The sequence below is a fragment of the Ciconia boyciana genome, chromosome 3 (assembly GCF_034638445.1).
Source record: "Ciconia boyciana chromosome 3, ASM3463844v1, whole genome shotgun sequence".
Taxonomy (NCBI): domain Eukaryota; kingdom Metazoa; phylum Chordata; class Aves; order Ciconiiformes; family Ciconiidae; genus Ciconia; species Ciconia boyciana.
In genome coordinates, this window is record NC_132936.1 from 17567016 (window position 1) to 17583351 (window position 16336).

The window sequence follows — 16336 nt, forward strand, 5'->3', positions numbered from 1 at the left end:
TAGTAGCCATTTGATTGTGGTTTAAAGCATTTTTGTGTTTGTGGTCCAGAGTAATATAAGCACATCTCAGTTCCCCACGTAGCCAACCCCCTTGCTGCTCACTGGCTGTATCTGTACAGCTAAAGGCAGGCAGTGGCTTGGAGGTTCTGGCTTGCCCACACTGCCTAGCTGTTAGTGTCCCAGGGTCAGCTTTGGCCCCTAACCAGCCCTGGATGAGATGATGCCCGTGCACAGCCAAAGATGGTGTGTGCCAGAGACCATTCCCAAAAGGCAGCGTGGACAAAACCACTCCACCATTGCCTTCCTTTACTTTCATGTTCCTCCTGCACCATTCAGAAAGGTTGCGGACTTTCGTATAAACCCCTGGTGCCCTCGTGCCTTGCCCTAGGATGCAAAATGTGTCCCCTCAGTTTTGCACTATAGACACATGGCTGCAGGGCAAGCACAGCCTTTGCATTTCAGGACCTTTTTGCTGTGAACCGAAAGCACAATATGCTAAATAATAGTTGTCTGAAGTTGAAAGGCCACTACCTAAGGGCCAGAGGAGACCCAGACCCAAGTGCTCTGCACTGTGGACATGGGCAGTCTGTACTATTTGGTCTTGCCCAAAGAAAAAAAAAAAAAAAAAGATAGTCAGTATGCATCCGCTATAGGACTTAGGAGAACCATGGGACTTCATGGTTTTCTTGTTTTCTTTGCTTTTGGAGAAATTTTCATGCTTATAAGTGACTATTGAACGCTGAAGAGCCTGCTGTCTGCTGTGAAGACTGTGTTCTGCTGTGTACTTGGTTCTTCTCTGATATCTGCCAGCTCCTGTGCTTCTGGTCAATAGGTTTGTTAGCATAGTCTAAGCACCTCCTCCCTGGCTGTGCCAGTCTCCATACTATTATGGAGGGAGTGGAGAAGCCTGAGATGCTGCCTCAGCTTGCTCATATTCTGGAGGGGAAGAAAAATCCTGTCTCTTCTACAGCCTTATCGGGTGGCTGCTGATGCTCTATTGAGATGATATTAGATTTTTGGATGCCTGTGTAGTATAAAAGAGCTGAATCCTGTTGGCTTTCTTGGGGATGTAATTTTATCAGTAGACATATTGCCATGGGTGAAATTATTGTAGTCCAATGTATTTGTGTGTGTGTACACGCATAAAGGTGTGGAGATTTGATGGTACACAAATATAATTTTCACTTATATAGACTTAGTCTTTGCATTCACTGTGTTCCTAACGAATTGCATTTCTGTTCTTCTTGTGCTGTCAGCCACTGTGGAGATTTGTAGATAATGCGCAAGATGAAAGACTGCTGGTCTACAGATCTGAAGATATTAAAGATTTCTCGCGATTGCAGTCCCCCAAAGTGTGTGGTTATTTAAAGCTGAACGAAGAAGAACTGTTGCCAAAAGGACTGGAAGACAGGAATCAAAATGAGGGTAAGTGTCCGTACCTTGGGAGAGCAGCATCTTTGAGATGAATGCTTGAATCCTGGCTGTGTAAGCAAGTAAGATCAGAACCTGGGCAATAATCCGTGTCGCTACTTCTAGTTTAACTATTAAAGCAGCATTCCTCTTCATGCCTGCTGCCCATCCAAAAAAGCCCCAACAACTGATGGAAGGAAGAAACAGTTGCTAGGGGCGTTGTTTCTTCCTGGCTTGTTGAGAGGATGTTTGGCCCTACCAAAGTGTAGGCTAAGGAGAGGAAGATATTTCATCAGGCCTAAGTAGTGTTTGTTGTGATAGCTGGCAGCAATGTAGGCGAACATTAAAACAACTTTATACTACTGTGCAGCAGGACCTGTTTGGCCTCGGTGGTCATTCTAAGAATCCATCTTGAGCTATGATGGGTTTTTGAGAGTTTTGGGTCCCTCTTTCCTCTGTCCTCAGCTGTGGCAGCAGAGATAGGGATAATGACTAGGAACAGGAGGAGGAGAGGTGTTAAGGTTGAGATGATGACCATAAAAGCTCTGTAGGTAAATCTGTTGAATAGCTCAATTTCACTACTATATGTTCCTTTCCTTACAACAAGTTTAAGGACTGTTATGAAGACAAAATTTAAGAATAATTATTAAAAAAATAAGGAAAAAACCAAACCAAACACAAACAACAAAAAAAAAAACCCCAAAACCAAACATCCCCCCACTCTCCCCAAAAACCCACCCAAACTCACATTCATGTCTTAAATAAGGGTAATAAACGCAGCAGCAGCAGTTTTATTGAGTGTTTATTTAATTGTATTTAAAATGTTCACATTAGCGAGCATCCATCGGAAGAAAAGAGCTGTTCCAGAGAATTCCAAAAACACGTGCAAGATGTTGGTAGTGGCAGATCATCGTTTTTTCAAGTATATGGGCCGTGGGGAAGAGAGTACTACTATAAACTATTTGGTAAGTAAATATACTCTGTTGCAATTTGCTGGAGTAAATGGAGGAAAAAAAAAATAGTGATTCAGTAGGTAAAACAACATATAGCTTATACTACTTTTCTACAGCATATGTATTTACATCATGACTGTGTGTGCTTTTTACCTGGAAAAGTGCTAAATCATGCTTTAAAAATATTTTCTAATGGTGATACTGTAGTTAAATAGTCTTCAAGTTTCATTTATAACCAAATCCATTCCCTTCACGTACTTCTTGTGGCTTATGCTATTTTCTGCCTAAGAAATGTTCTTTTTCCAGTCAGAGCTTTAGAATCTCCTGGATTTTTAATTCCACTGCAAATGATCCAAGCATCTTTAAAGTTCAAGCATGTTTAAAGCTTATATGAGAGGCAAAAGCAACTTGTATGGGTGGTTCCCCCCCCAAATTCTTCCAGGATTCTCTGTCCAGAACGATAAAATTGAAGCAGGTGCAGTAAACAATTCGTTTGGTTGTACAGGGGTGTTGTGGGTTGACCCTGGCAGGCAGCTCAGCCCCACCCAGCCGCTCGCTCACTCCTCCCTGGTGGGATGGGGGAGAGAATCAGAAGGGTAAAGGTGAGACAGCTCTGGGTTGAGATAAAAACAGTGTAATAAGTAAAGCAAAAGCTGTGCGTCCAAGCAAAGCAAAATAAGGAATTAATTCACTGCTTCCCATCAGCAGGCAGGTGTTCAGCCATCCTCAGGAAAGCAGGGCTCCATCATGTGTAATGGTTACCAAGTAACCCAGCCAAAACTAGTACAATGGGGTTGTCTACCTGACAAGTTTTTGTGAAATAGAATGCCTGCCCCACAGCCTTTCAGCAGAAGTGGAGAGTATGGGTTTGGGGACTCAAGACAAAACCAAATGAAACCACTTTTGGGGACCTGTTGTTTGTCAAGAGTCTCTGTCTGAGCCTGAATCTTTGAAATGCTAATCGCTCTGTTCCATCTTTGCTGGCTTTTTGACCTTTCTGTCCCCAGAAATGTTTACATTCCCCAGGTAATGGAGCCTCAATTCGTGTATTTGCAGAGATGCTATTATCTCAGCATCTGACGCATGACTCTTCCAGGCTAACCTACCGTTATGTTTCCTGGGTAGATGTGTACTGTAAACAACACAGTGATTGGAAAACTAAAGCATAAACTATTATGTAGTGGCTCTGAATGTCACTTTTCATTCTGAGCAAGTTTGATGGCTTATGTAGTAGAGGGTGGTTTTTAAGAAGATGACAACAGCGTGGAAAGGGAGGTATTGATAGCGAGCACTGACAAGAGTCTTTCTGGAAATTCGTGCTTGAACCATAATGAGGAAAATAAGAGGTTTTTGGCTGGGAGAGGGAAGCAGGCCTTGGGTCAGTTAAACTAGTTAAGCATCATGCTAAAACAAAGCAGTAAAAACAACTCCCTCCTCTGCCCTTCCCCTCAAAGAAACCTGGAAAACTGGTATGTGAACAAAGCATTTCCCAAGATGTCTTGTTCTTAATATTATCACTTTTCCACTACACAAATGAAGTGATAAATGGGAAAGCTTGTATTGCTTTCTTATGATGGAAAACTTTCAGGGATATTTGATAATAGTCTCTGGATCCAAGTGCTGTTGTTTTTGGATCAGTGAGTATGTCTATTATGTTATATAAGGTTCAATTTTAGTTTGAAGTGAGTGTTTCTAGATAAGCGAGTGTCTTGAACTTTATTACATGAAAGCTTGGAGCTAAATAACTTGTTTTTCTTTTCTACATAGATTGAATTGATAGACAGAGTAGATGACATCTACCGAAATACTTCCTGGGACAATGGAGCCTTCAATGGGTACGGCATACAGATAGAGCAGGTATTCACTGAACTATGCAAAAGGTTTCTAACTTAAAGGATAAGAACATGTTTTGGATATCAAGGTTTCTGATTATTTTATCTGGATTAGAGCTAAAATCATCAAATCCTGCATTATTAACTCCAGCCAGGAGCACGCTGAAATAGCATCTTGCCAGAGGCGGTGTTAATGATTTGACACAGCATGCCCATTTTCAGTTCCTTGCAGCTTTTGAGATGGGAGTTTTCAGGGAGAATCTTTCTATATTTAACCTCAATTCAAAGGTGCTTTTTTTCCAGAATATGAGCAATTCTTGTTTCTGTCAGACATATTCTTATGCATGTATTTAATGTTTGTGTCTATGGCTAGTACTTAGCTTACAAAGCCTGAGTGAGCCCCAAACACAGATGAAAAAACCACGAATCTTGCGTGGAGAGCTCTAATAACTCCCCTTAGACATCATGATATCATGATAGTGTAGAGGCTGATATAGGGTGAACACACGGGATGTAGTGGCTACAATTTATATGATGGCTCCTGAAGGTTAGTGCACAGAAATCTGGAAAAGGGCATTAAAAAGAAGAAGAATCCTTTGGCTCGGAGTACTGCAAGAGCTGTGATGTGAACATGGGGATTCATGGTACAAGCTAGCAGCCCCTTTGCTGGGAAAAGGTCTGAAGGAACAAGGAAGGAGAGTTAATTGGGCAGGGAGGGGGAAAGAGCACGAATTCTGGGTTATTGGGAAAGTAGCAATCCTTTAAAATATGTTTTGATTAGCTAGAACTCTGAAATGGTTTGCGGTTACTTATACTAGATGTAAATCCTGATTGTATTTGGGTGGTCTTTTCTGGTAGAGTAACATGCATCTCAAAGCAGAATGTTACAGTGAAAACTGTTGATGTTTCTCTATAAAATGGCTCGTGTAGTTGCTTATGATGTAGTCAGTGTATCTTAACTAGCAGAGACTGAGAAGTTAACATTAGAAGCATGCTGAGTCTGAATTTTTCTTCTTGCAGATCTATTGAGACATTAAGATTACATTGAAAGCTTTTCTGTAGCTGTAAAATTGATCAAAATTCCTCTACATTGTTGTTGCCCTTTTTGAAATGTAGATTATCATCCACAATGAGCCAAGTTTTGTAAAACCTGGAGAAAAGCATTACAATATGGCCAAAAGTTACCCAGATGATAAGAAAGATGCCTGGGATGTGAAAATGCTGCTAGAGGTAGGTTGTAACCCTTGAAAAATTGTGCCCCTTTCAGAGAATTACTCATTCATACAGCTGCTCTGTAGGAGCAGATGAAACTCCTCTCCTTCCTTTGCATGATGTGTAGACGTTACACAAAGTCAAACTAGCTGATGTGCCCTGTAGCCCATGGTAGAGGGCTCCATTGCATAATTACAGAGCACACACCAATTTGAATTATTAATATGCAGCCTGAGTCAGAAAGGCAGTCCTGATATGTCTGGCCTGGAGACCGGCTGCCTTGTGACCTTCATCAAATTATTGTACTTGGTTTTCCCCTCTCTGTGAAAAGGGGAAATGAATAGACAAGTTATGTAAATGAATGTGTACAATGTACTTGGATATTCATTTAGTTTTCTACAGCTCTGCAGGACAGATAACAGCTGCTTTTTTCTGACTTAACCAGATGTACAAGGTGCCTGTCTGGCTCATTAGATAATGTTCTTATCTATAGACTTCTAATATGGGACATAAAGTGTCTTACAAAGATTTGACTTTTTTTTTCTTCACAGCAATTTAGTTTTGATATTGCTGAGAAAGCAGCTCACGTGTGCCTTGCTCATCTCTTCACGTATCAAGATTTTGACATGGGAACGCTTGGATTGGCTTATGTTGGCTCTCCCAGACCTAACAGCCATGGTGGCATTTGTCCTAAAGGCAAGGCTTCCTTTTCTTCCCTCTGAATTGTGGGTTGAAAGCTAGTTTGTTATTTGTGTTTAAGCCTCTTCTCCAACTTTCATGAAGCATGATGTGTTATTTGCATAGACTCTAGTGGTTGGTTTTTGGGTAGAATAGATGGCTGTTTTCTGGCTGGAGCTGGAAAAAGAAGGGAGGGAAGGATAAAAGTCACTAAGCTATCTGGTGTGAACAAGCTGGCTAGACCAAGCCCTAGACCAGGGGCTGCTTTGTGTGGGTGCATCTTGCACTGGTTCTGGAATAGCAGACGCTGTTGTCTTGGAAATTTCTTATATTTTCCCCTTTACTGCAATACACGAGCTGTTTGTGCTGTGCTTGAAAGATTCCCCACTCCAAAAACTGGCAAGAGGCAGGGTCTCTCTGGTGAGGCTGTGAGAACAATAAAGCTATTCATATCCCCAAACAAGTATCCCTCTCTCCCCCAGAAAACCCTGAAACCCAAGAAGAATGTTCGGCAATTCTGATTTGTTTCTTTCTCACTTCTATAGCTTATTATAGTCAAATTGCAAAGAAGGACATCTATCTGAACAGTGGCCTAACCAGCACCAAGAACTATGGGAAGACCATCCTCACAAAGGTAGGAGAGTATTCTTCTCTGTAGAGTGTGAACGTTTGGTGTACGTACGTGTGTGTTGATGTGTGCCGTGGGATTGTGATGAGCTTCCGTGCTCTCTCAGAAGCAAGCTCTGCTGGCTTTCAGATTGAGTCAGATCCTTGGAGACAAGGATGTAGGTCTACAAAGCCAAAATCATAGTTTTTGTCCGTGCTGATGAGGGGAGTCGGGGCTGAAAGGATTGAAGATTGAATTCCCTGGGGAAGAGTAATGAGGAAACATAGCATGAATTTAAATGTATTTTGCTTTTAAAAAACAAACAAACAAACCCACCCTCAACAGAACAAGCGAATATTATACAACAAGTAGACTTACAATAAGAATAAAATTGGTCTGCTGACTCAAGTAAGAAAAAACTGGCATGTTTGCTATTACGTACATCTACAACATGCAGATGGACAATTGTGTATGCTTGGTCTGTTCCATTTGCAAGGTAAAGCAGTGAAAGTGGTGCAGGCAAAGTAGGCGGTTTAGTTTGGGCCTTATAATGAAATTTCTCTACCTGATTTTTGTGTGTCCCCCTGAATAAGTAGAGCAGAGAATGGTATAATAGGCAGGGCTTATTAGTGCTAATACTAAGTCTACTGTAAATGGATGGTGTCTGGAATTTTTTTTCTTCATATTTGATGAGACAGTAAATACATAAAGGCCTGAATATGAGCTTTGTCTCACTTGTAAAGATACCAGAGTAGTGCCTGTGCTTGCATCTACCAAATCTTTACAGTTGGGCATATGTCTCTTTTGCTGACTTCTACTGACTTCTCAGCTGTGCTTTTCTGTAGCCTTATTATAAAGGGAATTCATAATTGATGTGTGGGCTAAAACTTGGCACAGAAGCTGTCAAGAAGCTAGAAAAAAAAGACAGTGAAGCTTTGTGTGAGGGGGATGTTGACAAAGAGCTCTAGCCGTTGCCATGCTATTTGCATTTGTTGTTCAGTCTCCAAGCTGGAGTTCTGCCTTGGATTACAAAGGAAATTGAGTTTGCTGTCTTCCCAGTGGCGGTCACAAAGCTTGGGATGAGGCAGTGGGAGCCTTATGGATTGGTTTCACAGGGATAGTGTTGCACAGTGTCCACTTGGGTTTTTAAAGACAAAAAAAAATCTCCTTAAGACCCTTCCCCAAATTAAACACGATGAAGCACAGGAGCATATCTCTGGACAGCCCTCCTGTCTCTGGCTCTCACATTAGCTATGCCTACACTGGGAACTGATGCTGCTCGTTGCAGGGCTTGGTCCTTCCTGTGCCTGCACAGCAGCTGAAATGATGGTTAGCTCGTGGAACTTGCTTCTCTCTCTCGTGAACTGCTCAGTCTCCTTGTGGTTAACTTTTATCTCTGTGCTAGTTTTATTTGTGGTCGTCACCTTGTGAGCTTGACACCATCTGCTGGCCAAGGCGCTGCAGGGAGGTGCGCAGCGAGGCAGAGCCGGTTTGGGATCCTCAGCACAGGGAGTCCCCTCTTGCATAAATGATGTTGGAAATCCATCCCTGTTGGGCCACAGTTGTAGATGTCTTTCCTAGTAATTGTGCAATAGAAGAGCTTACTCAGCACTCCTAATGTCATCATCCATTCAGAAGAAGTAATTCTAATGGCAAGATATGTTAAACAAGAGATTGACTAATCATAGCAGCAGGTGTTTGTTTGGATTGTTTTTGTTTCAACTTTTTATGCCTTCCAGCTATTTAAAAGCCAATTTTGATATTTTAAGTATCTCCATTGCATTGAAAACAAGATTGAATCGGTATTCTAGGACAGCATTTTGCCTTTAACAGTGGTTTAGTATTCAAACCTAGTCCTGGAACTTGCCTTTGGAAATGCACCATAATTTTACTTGCCTTTAGTTGCCCACTTCTTAAAAAAAAAAAAAAAGTTCACAGGGAAATCGCTTTCCATCTCAGTGTATCTTAGAATTGCTGGTGGCCTGGAAGTAGCTGGGATCTTCTGTCTTGTCCTGCTTGGACTAATTCTTTTCAACATTGCTTTTTTCATGTTCAAAAAAGGAGGCTGACCTGGTTACAACGCATGAACTCGGACATAACTTTGGAGCAGAGCATGATCCTGATAGTCTGCCAGAATGTGCCCCCACTGAAGACCAGGGAGGGAAATACGTTATGTATCCAATTGCTGTCAGCGGAGATCATGAAAACAATAAGGTATAGTTGCATAGTTTTGCTTCCATGTACAAGTTTCTGCTATGGTCAATGACCCTCTGCATGGAAAGTATTTAGTTAATGATTCCTGTAGCTTGAAACTGTCAGGAATGTAATGGATTAACCATAAGAAGAAAGCATACTTGCATGCTGTTGGGTTCTCTGCAAGATAACCTCATCTTTGGATTCTGAGTTTCACCGGAGTTCATAGCATGTCCAGGTGTTTTTTTAATTAGTTGTTTGTAATTAGTTGTGGCTGCATGCTCCTAAAAGCAAGTCATCAGCAAGAGTCAAATACAGCACCTTCAGTACCAAATAGCGTTTGGGTGGTCCATAGCTGCTGCTGTTGGAGTGAGACTGCCAGACGCCGCAACGATGGTGCTCGTCAGTCTCAGAAGTCACTGGCACTGTGGACTTGGCATTGTGCCTGTTCTGCAGATGAGAAACCAAGATTATCAAGGGAGTGATTAGTCTGCAGTCTAGTCTGACTTGTTGTGGTTCACATCTAGCCCTGCTGCAGAGAGGCAGTGCAGTCTCTCCCCGTTGCTACAACTTTGCAGCCTTTCCTGGGGATGGTTGCTAGTGGTCCTGAAGTTGTGGGAGAGCTGGAGTTGGCTCTGTGACCCTGAGCCAGACTGCGTGCGGGTAACAGAAAGGTACGCTCCTCAGTGCTGCTCTTTCCCCTTGTGACTCCCTAGATGTTCTCAAGCTGCAGCAAAAAATCCATCCATAGGACCATAGAGATCAAGGCCCAGGAGTGCTTCAAAGAGCGCAACAACAAAGTGTGTGGGAACTCCAGGGTGGATGAAGGGGAGGAATGCGATCCTGGCCTCTTGTACCAACAGGCTGATCCCTGCTGCTCTGCAGACTGTAAACTGAAAGATGGTGCCAAATGCAGGTAAGGAGAAATAAGCTGCAACTTCTCTTACATAGGAGAGAACGATGGGCTGGGCTGAAAGCTCCTAAAGCCACCTGCAGTGTCACAGACCTGTTTCCTGGCTTTAAGGCTAAATCTGTGAGCTGCAGACAATAAAGGATTCCAGGAAGGGCTGCTGTGTGCATGCACTGTTTGCATACATCAATTTTTATAGCGTTCGGTTACTTTTTCTGAGAAGTGCCAAGAGCTACAGACTTGAAGATGGTGATGATTATTATTATTATGCAAACTCAGGCATTCAAAAAATTAATATTAAAAATTTCCTGTGCAAACTTCCTGTGCAAATACAATTTTTGCTTGTATTGCAAGGTGGCTTTAAACTGGGATCACATAGTGGTATTTTCAAGCCTGCTGCAAAATGTGTTTGAGCGGACAAAACAGTGACTGCACTAAATGAGTCCTCTTTCTGTTCTTCTTGCTCTTTGAGGTGTTCATGGCCCTGTTGCAGTGCAGTGTCCAATCTGTGTTTGCAGAGTTCAGCTCTGCACCATGTAACAGTAGAGAGCTTGTGCAGCTCCTGTTGTTTAGCAAGAAATTCCCTCAACTTTAATGACCATGCTTGTACTAAGGGCCTTCTTGCATTAGATGCAGAACAAAGAACATAAAGAGAGTGCAGAACAAAGAGTAGTAAACCTTCAGGACAAACAGGGAAGAAAACAGTGGAAGGTCTTGTCCAAAGTTGCACAGCAAGTAACAAGAGGGTCCAGGTGCCTTGAATAAATATAAGGATCCCTGTGTTGTCTCTCAATATGTTGTACTTCCTATGTGCTTTTACCTTTGGTAAATGAAGATTGAGTGGGTGTGTAGAAAGATGGTCGTGGGAGGGAGTAGAGAGGGCAAGGGTTTTGAATCAGTGAGTCAGTCTCCAAGAAGTGGCTTTCCCCCCCCCCCCCCCCCAAACATCGTTTTTTCCCTGGCTTTGTCATGCTTGTACTTATTTTTTTAAAAAATTGCTTAATATTTCTTCCTTTCATTTTGATCTTTCCACAGTGATCGGAACAGCCCCTGCTGTAAAGGCTGCCAGTTTGAAAGTGCACAGAAGAAATGCCAAGAAGCCATAAATGCCACTTGCAAAGGAGAGTCTTTTTGCACTGGTAGGATGTGTTTCTGTCCCCTTTACGTCAGCTAGCCAAGTGCTCCAGGCTCAGTGTCCTGTTCGATCCGCTTTCAAACTAGTGCCCTTTATTCATCCGGTACATGTAATTTTAGAGACCAGTTAAGCATCACAAAATTGCCCTATAATGAGTTTCATTGTAGTTCAGGAGTCACTTGGTGATTTACTGCCCAGAAGAACATGGAAAATGTTGATTTTTTTTTTTCTTTTTTCCTTCCTTCTTTCTTTCCCTTAAAAAAAGAAAAAGCAAAACAGGGTGTGTCACTGGGAGGGGACAAGAACGAGCTGAATCTTGCCATAGAAAGGGTGGAATTACTGCAACTGTGCTTCAGTTCCCCACTTGTTTACTTCCTCCTCATCATCTTTCCTGGAGGCAAGGAGTCAAGTTAGCTCCTGCTTTGCTGATGGCACCTCCAGGGTCTGCTACATACTCCTTGGTCACTGGAATGCCACAAGGCCTGAGTTGTTGAAAGCCTCCAAAGCTGCTGCTGCCTCTTGGAGGAGCTGGCAGGCAGCCCGCAGATCAAAGTCAAGAACAGGCTATTGGGGTTCCCCCTGGGATGAGTCTGGATTTCCTTTATTGTCCATTTTTCTTCTGCACACTTCAGTGCTCTGCCCTTTACTCTAACACGGTCCTCCCACCCTGTCGCCTCCATCTGTAGGGAACAGCAGCGAGTGCCCCCCTCCAGGGAATGCTCCAGATGACACAGTCTGCGTGGACATGGGGAAGTGCAAGGATGGGGAGTGCGTCCCTTTCTGCGAGAGGGAGAAGAACCTACGGTCGTGTGCGTGCAACGGTGGGTGACATGGGACTGAACTGAAATGCATGCTTCAGCTCTGCTCCTTGGAGAGTGCTGGCTTCACTGTGGGCTTGCCTGTTGGAGAGCCGAGTTTATGGTTTCTGAAAAAGTTTAAACCGTTGGTTTTTCAGGATGTCTTCTGTTTGGAAAACGAATGTGAATGTCCTCTTGTCGTCTGGTGGTCTGGGTTTGAAGACATTAAGATGAGACTTATGGTCTGGCACCCCATTTAAAGGAGAGGGCACTCTCCCACCCTCCACTTCTTCCACCACAGGTGGATGGGAGGGAAAGTCTGACTGTTCTCTGATTGTAAAGAGATCCCAACCAACCTCTGGACCCAGGAGTCTGGCAGAGGAGTGGTAGCCTCCAACAAGTGGTTAAAGAAAGATTTCAAAAGGGTTAAAGTGCCATGAGAACACAGGATCCCTGAGTCCAGTCCCCTGCTACTGCAAACCTGCCTGTCGTATACTTCTGTCAACAAACTTTGGTGTTGGCTTGCTCTCTGTCTCAGCTCTTAAATCTGGTACAGCAGCTGGGAGCAGGAGGAAAGCTTCACAGGGGCAGTGCAGGGAAGTGCTGTAAGCCCTGCCATTTGAGATGGAGGGCATAGCCAAGGAGAAGAGTGCCTAGAGGACCCAAAGTCCAAGAAATATTTAAATCTGTGTCTTGGATATGTTTGGGACTTCTTCACCTGCCTGTTGATTCCTGCAGTGCTGGAGTATCAGCTTGGAGAGCTGGGTCCCCCTGTGTCCCCTAATACATTGCACAGGGCATCTGGTTGAGTTTCAGGCGTGGTCATCAGAGTGCCCGAAATTGGGCGACTCGCACAGTCCTGCCTTCCCCATGGGGAAGCTGGGCAGGAACACGGTCAGCCAGGGGACACGTGGGGTTATGCATCTGCATGGTTATGGGTTGCAGGTGACTCTTGGTGCTGCCGAGGAATGAGTTTGTTGCTTTATTACAGAAACAGATAATTCCTGCAAGGTGTGCTGCCGGGACGAGCAGGATAGGTGCATCCCGTACGTCGATGCTAACGACCAGTTCCTGTTCCTGCGCAAGGGGAAGCCTTGCACTGTGGGCTTCTGCGATACAAATGTAAGTTTTCCCAGATGTCAGTGCACTGCACGCTCTGCATGCTCTGCTTCTGTGGCTGGGTGTCTTAGAGTCCTCTGTGATGAGGACTGTGCTGGTAGAGAAGCTAAAGCTTGATGTGCTGCTGAGCAGGGTGATACTGTGTAAGTACCTCTCCACGGGGTAAATATTAAAGGGTGTCTGAGGCTGTAGATGGGAGTTAGTTCTGCAGAGACCTGTGCAAGGTGAAGCTGTTACCTTCTGCTGTTGCTTATTGCCCCTTTTGCTGCTCCCCACAGCTCAGCCAGCTGGCAGTTTGTGCGAAGGAGGTGAATGAGTGCTGCCGTAAGCTCAGCTAGGTTTGCAGTGCTTGCTATTTCACGTTCACGTTAGCCCAATTAATTTTTACTAAAATAATTCAGGTCAGGGAGTAATCGCATGAAAATCTATCTGGCAGTATCTGAAGGGGGCAGTGAGCCCGTGGCAGGGAGGCTGGTGGGTTGCTGGCAGTCAGTGACAGTTTCTGTGGTGCAGCTGCATGGACAGTCGCGTCACCTGCAGACTCCAACGGTCGAAGCTAAACTGGGTGTTGGCAGAAGTGAATTTGGGAGGGCATGCCCCAGCCCTTCCGCTGGCAGAACTGAAAGACGAATGATCCGCTGTGTTAAACAGGCACAGCCAGATCTGGGAGTCTGTCTGTAACCTTGGGCTCCTGGGAGCTGCAGCCTTCTTGGTGGGTAATAGGAACTGAGGCTTAAACCTTTCCAGAAACTTCAGTTTTATGTCCCCTAACATGGGGCAAGGGTGGGGCGGCTTTTGCACATTTCAAACATTAAAGCTTCATTGGTTTCAGACAGCAATATCATTGAAACTGTTTTGCCAGAAATAAAGGCAGTAAAAATGGACTGCTGCTACTGGGCATAAGTGTAAACCTATATTCAGAATGTGAGTCAAGTGCTGCTGTGTCTGTAGCTTTTATTATAATCTTTGTATCTTCTTCCCTCCATCTTATGTTTAATGGTGTAAGGTTGTTTTGTAAGTAAGTGTTTGCTTTTGCAGGGTAAATGCGAGAAGCAAGTACAGGATGTGATTGAACGATTTTGGGATTTCATAGACCAACTCAGCATCAATACTTTTGGTAAGATATGTCACCATATCCTTTGGGGTTTTTTTAGTTCATGACATGAAACCTCTAAAGCCTCAGAGGGAGTTAGCTGGCTGGTTTTTATTCACCTGTATGCAAGGGGTAGCTAGTAGCTGTGTTTCTGATATGTATAAATATATTTTTGCCTAAAGTTTGGCAGTACTGATCTTGCCTTTTAAAGCTGAAAGGATGGGGGATCATTTTGCGTTTTTCCACTCCGTTATTTTCTAGGCATCTTCGGAGCTTGTAAAAGAGACGATAGCTTCTTGTCTGAATACCAAGAAGTAGGTCAATTAGAGAAAAGTAAATAACAGACAGTCTTTTTAGAGGTCAGCTAGATTCGGCGTAGTAAAAAGTGTGCCTCTCAGTGGGATTTAAATGTCAACAGACTGGGAGAGGAGAACTTAATTTCTCTCTTAAGAAAACCACTGAGGTCACGCACCTCAAGCTGCGTGCCTGTACTGAGTCACTGCCCAGCGACTGAGTGGGCCTCCTTGGTCTTGATCCCCACTGTGCAATCCAAGCAGGTAGCCCCCCAGTGTCACCCCCCCAGTGTCTCGCTCTGTGTTACTGGAACCGTACAAAACCTGTTCATAAGCTGGTGCTAGGTAATGATGGGGTAACTCCATATGCTCACGGTAATGCTGTGCCTACACCGTGTAGTTATCTGTGTTTGGGGCTTTCAATCTCAAGTTCTAGGGTCAAAAAATTTTTTCTTAGGTAATGGTTAAAGCTGTTCAGGCTGCTCAGGTAGAGGCAGTTTGTCTATCTTTGATGTTCAAATATTTTGTTTGTGGAGGCAGGTAGTTATTACTTGACTGTAAAATCAGAATTTGGTAGCAGACTTGCAGTGTGTCTTGTATAATTGAGAGGGGCAGCTTGGCTAACTCGATATAGCCTGTTCCCAATCAACTCATATTAAATGTTATGACCTGTCAGCATGTCTCATCAGAGAAGAACAGAGGGAAAAAAATGTTATTGTTAATATATTGGATACAATGTTCTAAAACTGTAATTTCTTCTATCTCTGCCTAGTCCTGCAGCCTGTGCTTCTCTGAGCAATTCTGTGGCTTGGCTTGCATGAGCAGTGGCTGCAGAATGGGGATAGATGTGTATGTTCATGAAACAGGATTTGGTAGGTAACTAACAACTTTGAACTGATTTCACAGGGAAGTTCCTAGCGGATAACATAGTGGGCTCTGTGCTTGTCTTCTCCTTACTTTTTTGGATTCCTCTCAGCATCCTTGTGCATTGTGTGGTGAGTAAGCTGTCTTTGAGATGACTGCTCTGTTGGATTGAGCTGTAAGAGAACACCCTTCATATATGAAAAGGCAGATGTCTGGGGGAGAAGGCGATGGGAAGCTTTTAGCAAACCCCGGGGGGGAATCCAGCATATGTAGGACTTGCTGCTCCTTCAATAGGCAAAACTCCAGCTAAACTCTGCCGGGCTCTGGCAGACCCAGTGCTCCCATGACTGTTCCCTGGAGCCCTTCCCCTTCTTTCCTAGGCAGATTTTCTACCTCTGCCTCCTGAATTCTACCCAAGTATAATTTTGGTAACTTCCATTAGAGTCAAAGTTTTCTAAAGCCCTGCTAAGAAATAAGACACCCACTTTTTGTGGGGAGACCCACAGTGGTCTTGGTTGAGCTTGGGTGGATGGGTAAAGAGAGAGAGCTCACAGCAACGCTGAGCGTGGACATATGGTGTGATGCTGACAGCAGTGTGGGGTTAGAGCAGAGGGTCACTGTGCCCACGAGCCTGGGACGGATGGGAAGGCATGGGAGGTGCGGGGAGGGAACAGAGCCCCATGCCCTGCTGTGTCCCTGCAGGGAAACAGGGACAGGGACCTCGCAGTTGGGAAACTAACGTTCTTATTTTGTGTGTGTATGTTTTGTTTGCTTTTGTTTGTTTGTTTTCCAATAGGACAAGAAACTGGACAAGCAGTATGAGGAGAACACAAAGTCCCTGTTTTGCCCCAGTGTAAGTTGCTGTCTGAATATGAATTGGCAGAAAGCTATCCAATATGTATTAGAAAATCTGAACCTATGTTGTGTGCAGAGTATTTATCAAAGAAGTGATAATAGACAGACCATCCATGCTGCGGATGGATCAATCAATTTGAGGGAAACTGTGTTTTCTTGAACAAGCCTGTGTTTGATATATCAAGTGCTGCAGCTTGGCGGGGTCTGACTCTTCCTTCCTGTAAGAGCTGTGCCTTGACCTTGTTGACAAAGCAGCTCTCTTGCAGCAGCCACAGCTCCGGGGGCAGGAAGCCGCTCTGCTCTGTGGAGCACTGCTTCGCGCAGCGGGTGCCTGTGTACGGGGTCCCCTCGGCACAGGTCATTCAGCAGCTTCAACCACAGACCA

General features: G+C 44.1%; 1 protein-coding gene across 1 annotated transcript in view; it reads left to right on the forward strand.

The window, feature by feature from the left end:
- The window catches only part of ADAM17 (ADAM metallopeptidase domain 17), a 35895-nt gene that overhangs the window by 16030 nt on the left and 3529 nt on the right, over positions 1-16336 (forward strand). Inside the window, exons 5-18 of the mRNA XM_072855064.1 lie at positions 1257-1425; positions 2245-2375; positions 4131-4220; positions 5312-5425; positions 5959-6103; positions 6631-6719; positions 8754-8906; positions 9602-9801; positions 10831-10934; positions 11617-11751; positions 12719-12849; positions 13885-13963; positions 15139-15227; positions 15893-15949. Coding sequence (XP_072711165.1) covers positions 1257-1425; positions 2245-2375; positions 4131-4220; positions 5312-5425; positions 5959-6103; positions 6631-6719; positions 8754-8906; positions 9602-9801; positions 10831-10934; positions 11617-11751; positions 12719-12849; positions 13885-13963; positions 15139-15227; positions 15893-15949 — 1686 coding nt within the window. The remainder of the gene's footprint in view (positions 1-1256; positions 1426-2244; positions 2376-4130; positions 4221-5311; positions 5426-5958; positions 6104-6630; positions 6720-8753; positions 8907-9601; positions 9802-10830; positions 10935-11616; positions 11752-12718; positions 12850-13884; positions 13964-15138; positions 15228-15892; positions 15950-16336) is intronic.